The 8,324-nt window shown below is 41.4% G+C and overlaps 1 protein-coding gene across 4 annotated transcripts; it reads left to right on the top strand.

The window, feature by feature from the left end:
- The first annotated feature begins 65 nt into the window (after positions 1–65).
- On the top strand, positions 66–7,908 carry polk (polymerase (DNA directed) kappa). 4 transcript variants are annotated; one of them, XM_029439261.1, is made up of 16 exons: positions 66–122; positions 226–337; positions 1,037–1,180; positions 1,401–1,520; positions 1,657–1,809; positions 2,315–2,446; positions 2,574–2,724; positions 2,903–3,124; positions 3,523–3,647; positions 3,883–4,049; positions 4,139–4,171; positions 4,281–4,377; positions 5,106–5,277; positions 5,425–6,384; positions 7,163–7,211; positions 7,339–7,908. In XM_029439261.1, the coding sequence occupies exons 2-16, from the start codon at positions 263–265 to the stop codon at positions 7,418–7,420; spliced, it is 2,682 nt and encodes an 893-aa protein (XP_029295121.1). In that variant the 5' UTR covers positions 66–122; positions 226–262; the 3' UTR covers positions 7,421–7,908. The 4 variants fall into 4 exon arrangements, with proteins under 4 accessions (XP_029295121.1, XP_029295122.1, XP_029295125.1 ...); XM_029439265.1 differs by lacking the exon at positions 66–122 and adding an exon at positions 828–891 and having other exon boundaries at positions 319–337; XM_029439262.1 differs by having other exon boundaries at positions 88–337.
- The last annotated feature ends 416 nt before the right edge of the window (positions 7,909–8,324 follow it).

Below are 8,324 nucleotides of genomic sequence, written 5' to 3'. Positions count from 1 at the left end.
TAGACACAATCACCGGAAGTCACACATATTGCCCTTCAAAATAAAATCTTTACAGTTTGTTACTGTTTATAACGGCTAACTTGGAATTTGCGAATGACTAAGAGAAGGGAATATGACTAAAGGTTGTTTTGGAGTTAAAATAAACTACTTTTAGCAGGCTACTGTGTGAATTTATCAATGGCAAAGTAACTTTAACAGTCATGTATTGTTTGTGCTCTTCTGTAGACAACTTTCTCTTAGTATCCCGTGTACTTTAGACACGATGAAAACGCCTCAGTCTAAGGTCCATGAGGTTAAAGAATTTCAAGCCATAAAGTTTACAAGAAAACTGTCTGAGGTGAGTGTAAAATAATTATCATTATCTGCAGCTTTAAGAAACCCCTGATAGTACTTGTATTTTCAATAAATCACCTCTGTAAAATAAATGTAATTGTCTAATAATTACAAGAATAAACTGTGACTCTTCATAACCACATGAGGCCGCTGTAGGACAGCTGGACAATTTCTTAATATCAAGCAAAAAGTATTTTTATAGCATTTGTTTCATGTTTGTTTCATGATTAGACTTTCTGAGAACTTACGCATCACACATGACCTGTAAAGACTGTGTACATACGTAATATTTGAACATTTGAACATTGTTTTATATTAGTGTGCGTCATTTAAAGGGGTAAAAGGTTAACTCGTAAAACCTTATCAACGTGATCTCTTCAGAATCTCTTTATTTTTAAGAGGTAAACAAGGTTAGCCCCGCCCCTTCCGGCGATGACGCATTTACGCGGAAGTGCCGCCAAAACCTTCATTCTCACTGTTTTCAAAACATTCAGACACGAACGTTAAACAGCTGAGCGATTTTGATTCAGTGTTGCTGATCCTGTTCAGAGTGAAAAGGTAAGTTTGTGAACTACTGTTGGTTATGATCTAGCTTGAAAAAGCACACACATAATAACGGAATAAAGCTACGATATCGTACAAGTTTAAAATCGTTAAGAATTGGACCACACTGCTTAAAACAAACGACTGTTTCCTCATCAAGGATCCACTCTTCAGGATGGAAAACGGGGTTGCATCCACTAAAGCAGAGGGCTTCCTCTCCAGGATGGCCCTCAATGACAACAAGGCTGGTATGGAGGGTCTTGACAGGGACAAGATCAACAAGATCATCATGGAGTCATCCAAGGTAAACACTAACGACTCAAGAAATACGACTTGTTATGTTAGTTCTTTGTGCCATACCAATAAGGCAATATTAAATCTAGGTCCAGTTTTACTGGTGTGAAAGTCCCATATCTCTAGTTTTATGACGTACAGTCCTAAAAATAGATGCACTATTGTAGCTTTTCATTATAGCTGTGCTACAGAATCTGTAACTCTTTATTGTCCTTCTCGTTTCCCTGCAGGGATCTAGGTTTTATGAGAATGAGCTGAAGAGAGAGCAGCAGGTGAACCAGCGCATTGTGAAAATGATGCTACAAAAAGCCCAGATCACAGAACAACAGTTAAAGACAGCACAGGCTCAGGTAAGATGTGTTATGGATTTAACTGGGTATGCTTGGCATCATTTCTTTAGAGGTCACTCAAAAACACATGCAGATACATTTTATGTGCTATTAAATAAAAAAGCAACTTTTTAAAATATCACGCCTGTCTTTATAGGTGGAGAGGATGGTCGCCGAGCTGGAGAGAAGTCGTGATCTTAGTCGTGTGATTGTACATGTGGACATGGATGCTTTCTACGCTGCTGTGGAGATGAGAGACTGTCCTGAGCTGAAGGACAAGCCCATGGCTGTAGGATCCATGAGCATGCTGGTGGGTTAGAATACGTTCTGGGAAATGGACACAATTATGAGAGTAATTATTTAGATAATTAAATACTGGAGGATATGCCCACATATCACTTTAACACAGGGTAGAAATAGAAGAAAATTAATAGAAAAACAATGTACATTAGATTACTGGTCACACAGTACAACTATCTGTGATACAATTCATCACACAATCTTTAATCACAGCTCTGCAAATTATCAAAAAATGAGCATTAAGTTTAAAATATTTATCACATCCGGGAGCACATCATTATAAATCACCTAATCATAATCCTCACAGTATAATTTTATGCAGCAATTCTACTTTTTCTTAAACTAAACTATAGGAATACGTCTTCATATGGATATTTTATATATTACTAAAAATGTAAAATGATAGCACTGTTACTGTAATATTATAAATCATGGCTATTTAAATCAATGTTATATGAATAGCCTCAAGACAAATTTGAAGTGTCCCATTTATATCTCCCCGCTTTCTCTTTCAGTCAACATCTAACTACCATGCCAGGAAGTATGGGGTCCGAGCCGCCATGCCTGGCTTTATTGCAAAGAAACTCTGCCCCAACTTAGTTATTGTTCCAGCCAACTTTGGTAAATACAGAGCTGTGAGTGCTGAGGTAAGAGTGATGGCAAATCACACACACACACACGCACAAAGAGATGAATACATCTAAATGCTATGCAGCCATTTGTGGCTTCTTCCTTAAACTAACAGGTGCTCATGAATTTGTATCTCTCTGTTAGATCCGGGAGATTTTTGCAGACTATGACCCTCACTTCCAGCCAATGAGCCTGGATGAAGCCTATCTGGATTTTACAGAGCACCTGGAACAGAGGCAGAGCTGGCCGGAATCCTCACGAACACATCGCTTCCACTCTAGCAGCTCCGCTACAGGCAGGACTTAATTATTCAGAAATGTAAAATGGTTATATGGTGTGGTGTGTTGTTTTTTGCAACTGCAGCTTTTGCTACATTAACTGTAGACATGACAATATGACAGGAAACATGATCAAAGTTTCATACATTAGAAATACATCGGATTATTGTATGAAGTCATTTCTTTTCTGTAAAGGTGAAGAGCAGGTTGAGCTTCACCAGGAGGCAGTGTCAGAGGAGAGAGACATCTCTCCAGTCCTGTTTGAGGACAGCCCGAGCTCCTCTCCCTGCTTGTCGGGCTCTGAAGCTGTCGGTGCGGCCTGTGGTGCGTTCGAGGTGTTTGGGACGTCTGTTGAGGAGGCTGTGAGAGAGATGCGCTTCCGCATTGAGCACAAGACCACGCTGACTGCCAGCGCAGGTGAGTGGGAAAAATCATTAATAAAACATCGGTTTGTTCAGAGTGTCCTGCTATTGGTAAAGATTTTTGACTTTTAATTTGACGTTCACAGGAGAATTATTACACAAACACAATGAATGTGTTTCCCTCTTCTCTCTTCTTTGTCTCCCTCCCTCTCCCTCCTCCCTACTTTCTAAATAAACACAAAATAAAAATAATATGAGCCGACAGTCAACTCCACTTCATTCATTCTTTGCAAAATCCAACTGCTCAGCAACAATAATAATAATAATAATAAAAGTCTTTCTTGCACCATTTTGTTTAGAATTCTGATTATGTGTTTTATTGTGTATGTTTTACCAGCTGTTCATTTGCAAACACAATATTCAATTACGCTCTTCACTCTTTTTCTCTTCTAGGAATTGCTCCAAACACGATGCTTGCCAAGGTGTGCAGTGACAAGAACAAGCCCAACGGCCAGTACAGACTCCCCTCCACTAGAGAGGCAGTCATGGACTTCGTCCAGAATCTCCCTGTTCGCAAAGTACGGTACACATTGCTCCAACTAAAACATAAACACGGAGCCTTGTGCTGTAGTTTGTGAATAATTGCGGAAAGATGTCAGAATGTAATGTGTTATTGTAATAATAAAGGCAGACTGATGGGGTGTAAAGCGACTAATGATGTGCTGCAGGCGGGGGGGGGGGGGGGGGGGGGTTGAAAGAAATTCTATATCAATATTTAAAGATGGTAAAAATGTGTTTGTGTATCCTTTCCAGGTTTGTGGCATAGGAAAGGTGAGTGAGAAGATGCTGAATGCTCTGGGCGTCAGTAGCTGTTTGCATCTTGGCCAGCAGATGGAGTCGCTGTCGTTGTTGTTCTCGGAGACGGCCTGGCATCATCTCATGCATGTTTCCCTGGGTCTGGGCTCTACACGTATGCATAGGTACTTTACTGTCGTTTTAATAAAAACTCAGCACAACTGACAAAATAAAACAGTCCCGTGAGAGGATATAACACTTTGGTTTTATACAGGCACGAAGAAAGAAAAAGCTTGAGCACAGAAAGGTATGTTTTGTTTTTTATAATGAAGCATAAATAGAAACCAATTTTTTTTTTTTTAGTGTTCATTCTCTTAACCCTCCCTCATTTCCTCTCTGACACTTAATCTCTACAGGACATTTAAAGAAGTGTGTAAAGTGGAGGAGCAGTTGTCTTTATGCAGGGAGCTCTGTGAAGACTTAGCAGAAGACATGAAGAAAGAAGAGCTAAAGGTAGTGATGAGGTTTGCAACATGAACACACCTCTGTGCACATCTTATGAACAAGTAGGTTGTCTAGACAAAATGTTTGGGGTCTTAGGGTTACTTCAATCATACACAAGGTTATACGCCATCATCCTAGTTTTTCATTTTTATAACTGCAGAGACGCTGCTTAGGTGAATCTCGCCTAAACACTCTTTGTGATTGTCTCAGACTGAGCAAAGAGAAGTGAAATAAAGCAAGCACTGGGGATATTTGAACAGAAATGCACAGCACAACAATGATGGGGAAGAAAATGGTGGAAAAAACCCTCAAAGTCTAATTCTTGGCCTCGCTGGAATCCCCACAGAATCTCATACAACTGCCTCAACCTTTTCATTCCCCTTTGAATCGATAGAGAAAGGACTAGATGGCTTGGCACGACCATCACCCCCCTGCCTGGGTCCTGATGTGGCCTTGATAGCTGGAGGAAATGGAGGGCCATTAAGGAGACAGCAGGGGCTACTATCAGCCTTGGAAATGTCTCCCTGGGAGATGATCACATTACTATGAAAGCACTTTTTGGCGCGTTACTCTCAAAGTGCATTTTGACAAATCAATCTGTGATATGACAGATTTGTCTATTTATGGCCCTTTCACACAGTGTCATTGATTATGCTTAGAATTAAGAGGTTGTGAGACACCAGACAAAAATGATCTTAACGGTTCCCTGATGTTGTATTTTCTTCATTTTCCTGCAGGGTAAAACTGTAACACTGAAGCTTAAGAATGTGAACTTTGAGGTGAAAACCAGGGCGCTGACGCTGTCGTATGCTGTTGCTACAGTGGATGAGATCTTCGCTGCTGCTAAGGACCTACTGAAAACGGAAATTGACAATGAGAGCCCCCAGCCACTCCGATTGAGGCTCATGGGTAATTAGATCTAGCAATATAACGTGCATATCAATTAATATAACTATTTTGAAATCAATCTAAATGATCCGTGACACACTGCATGTGGACACACGGTTGCCATTCATTTTGAAGTTTTCTCCAGATAATACATGTTTGTGCTCATAGGTGTTAGAATCTCCGCCTTTGTCAGTTCGGAGGATAAAAAGCCCCTGCAGAGGAGCATCATTGGCTTTCTTCAGCCAGGCAAGACAGACTCTAGTGACTCGTCCCGAGGAATGCATCAAACGCTTGAGGATCTCTCCGATCCCTCCTTCCAAACCGTGCCGCCTGCTTGTCCTCCCCAGAGACGCGAGGAAGTTCCCTGGGGGAGGGGGTTAGAGGGGGGCCGGACTGGTGAGGAACCCAAACAGTCTTTCTTCCAAAGGGCTCATGCTAAAAGACTGCAACTCCAGGCAGCGAATGCAAGAACACAAGAGGAAGGACATGGGGAGGATGCTTCTGTTATTACTTCTGCAGGCGCTTATGTTGAAAAGGGTGTAGAGTCATCAACAACAGAGAGTAACTGTACAGCCTCAGATCTCTCAGAAAACGACTCTGTTGCCCCCGTGGAGGCCTGTGCATCGACATCAGGCTGTGGCGGCACAGTGTCGGAGAGCCTCACCTGTCCTGTGTGTTTCGGGCAGGTGGAGACGACCGATTTAAACGTCTTCAACAGACATATAGACCAGTGTCTCAGTGATGCCTCTAGAAAGCCAAACCAATGGGCAATTTCTGACACAGAGTCAGATCTGGACCTAGAGAATGACCGCAAAGACTTTGAAGTGGTGCAGTCGAGCAGAGTTGTTCCTCAGGAAGACCAACGCAGCTCGGAAAACGCTTCTCTTCAAACAAATGTGTTGATCAATGGGGACAACAAAACGGTGACCTCGCGACAGCCTCAGTCATGTGATGGTAGAGGCCGCGTTCTCATCTGCCCGGTTTGTCAGCTGACCCAGGATAGTGATGACCTCACTATCTTCAACCGCCATGTTGACCTCTGCCTGAACCAGGAGGTCCTGCATGAGCTGGGGGGGCAGACATCGTCTCCCATAAATCTGCCCTCCGTTATAAATGGCAAGGCCATAGGTGAGTGTGTGTGTGTGTGTGTGTGTGTGTAGTGTGTGTGTGTGTAGTGTGTAGTGTGTGTGTGTGTGTGTGTGTGTGTGTGTGTGTGTGTGTGTGGTAAATGAGGCTTCTCCACAATTCAAAGAGATGGTGGCGAGAGTAGCAAAGAGCTGAAATGAGCTTTTAAGGGTTCTGCAGATTCGGGTTATAATTATCTGTAGAGAGAGAGACCCCTTTCACATTGTCACATTGTCATTAAATACCTTTTTATTATAAAAAATATTGATTACAGCCACTTTAATTAATCAATTTGTTCCTTGTGTACTTGAGGTTCCAGCTCAGTCAGTTTTCCTGCATGAATCTAAAGTCCGAGAGTGAATCTTTCTCTGCTGGTGACTGATACGATCCTGTTGGTAAAGCCTATAAACTAGCTGTATGACATCTTTGGAGAAGGAATGTCTATTTCAGACTATGTCGGTGACCTTTGACCTTGTTATTCACTGACAGTGACACTGTGTGAGATGTTGGTATTGATTCCCACAGAGAAAATACATCTCATTTCAGCTCATGTGGCTTCCTGTGCCCTGCGCTTGGAAATGGCTAAATCATTTTCGCACCTATTTATTTCCTACAATGAACTGCACCCCGGTTTCCTGTTAAAAAAAAAAAGCCTGCCTCTTTGTATCCCTGAAGAGGTGCCGCAATTGTGTGCCTCCTCGGTGGATGCCATTTTCTTTTCTTTGATTAGAAAAAACCCTCTTCTCTGACAATGTTCCTGAGTGTCTGCTTCTGTTCGCAGACAGAGGACGTCTCCTGCCAACACTAGCAAGTAAAGGCAAAACCAAAAGGTGAGAAAAAAGAGGTTTGATTACTAATTGTTGCTGCACAAAAATGTTGACATGTCTTCTCTTCATGTTCCACGTACGGTATGTAAAGAAGTAACACTGGATGTTTTTTCTTTTTAAATGCTTTCAGACGGGACTCTCCTCCTCCTCCTCCTTCTAAAAAGGCTAAAGGCCTCGGTCCCCGCAACACCATCGACAAGTTCTTCAGGTGACAGTCGAGTCGCTTCTGGAGGAACTGAGAACGTTTTCATCAGGAAATGTAAAACGTCCTGTTCCACCGGGCAGCCATATTCAATTTGTAATTAAGATCGCTGATGTAAGAAGATCAGTATTTGCACTAATATGCCTTATTTGTTCTGTATAAGCCATACACTAGACAAAAATTAATTAAAGATGACGAAAGATAAATTCTGTTTTAAGAGTGATAAATTAATGGAATTATGAATGCCAGTTTTATTGACTATCTTTGTTACCGACTGAAGATAAACGTTTTTATTTTCCTGTATGCAAAATGGATCATGGGGGTATTTATTACGTGCTGAGGTGACAGTGCAAATGTTATTTTATTCAGATATTTTCAGTTCAGTTGTATTTATTGTTTTCCAATGATAATGCTGTATATGTTTAATAATGAAGATAAGAGAATCCTTCTATCGTGTAAATCAAAGTTGAAATAAAAGTATTTTCTGCTGAAATTCCACATTAGGCGATGACATTTTTCACAATTTACTACGAATAATTCTCTATTAAACGCATAGAATTAGACTGGTTTGAAGTAAGTTCATGACTGGAGTGTCGCTGGTCTGAATCTGATATGAAAAACACAAAAACCCCAGTTGCTGAGTGACCAGTAGCAAAAGAATGTATTGCCTCAGGTTGTGTGAATGTGAAACATTGTTGCTGGAGTGCTTGTGCAACTAGTCAAACTTCCCTGCACAAACAAGTTATACTGCTATTAGAGCCTTCTGTTAATCTTCTGTAAACATTGCACTGTGTTCACAGAGATGAAAGTTTAAAAACACTTGATACGACATACACGCAGCATCGAGCCGTAGTCATGCCATATGCTCGTCATCTAACACAGGTGAAGTGTGACTTGCGTATTCTCTGGTACTA

Source organism: Cottoperca gobio, chromosome 9, assembly GCF_900634415.1.
Source record: "Cottoperca gobio chromosome 9, fCotGob3.1, whole genome shotgun sequence".
Taxonomy (NCBI): Eukaryota; Metazoa; Chordata; class Actinopteri; order Perciformes; family Bovichtidae; genus Cottoperca; species Cottoperca gobio.
Note: the sequence above shows the minus strand (reverse complement) of the source record. Positions and strands in the feature narration are given on the sequence as shown.

What these genes read in the sequence shown, in the direction of transcription:
- polk (XM_029439261.1), top strand. Translation starts at nt 263, where the DNA reads ATGAAAACGCCTCAGTCTAAGGTCCATGAGGTTAAAGAATTTCAAGCC. An exon ending in TCATCATGGAGTCATCCAAG is followed by an intron (nt 1,181 to 1,400) that starts GTAAACACTAAC and finishes GTTTCCCTGCAG; the next exon opens with GGATCTAGGTTTTATGAGAA. An exon ending in AGAATCTCCCTGTTCGCAAA is followed by an intron (nt 3,648 to 3,882) that starts GTACGGTACACA and finishes TATCCTTTCCAG; the next exon opens with GTTTGTGGCATAGGAAAGGT.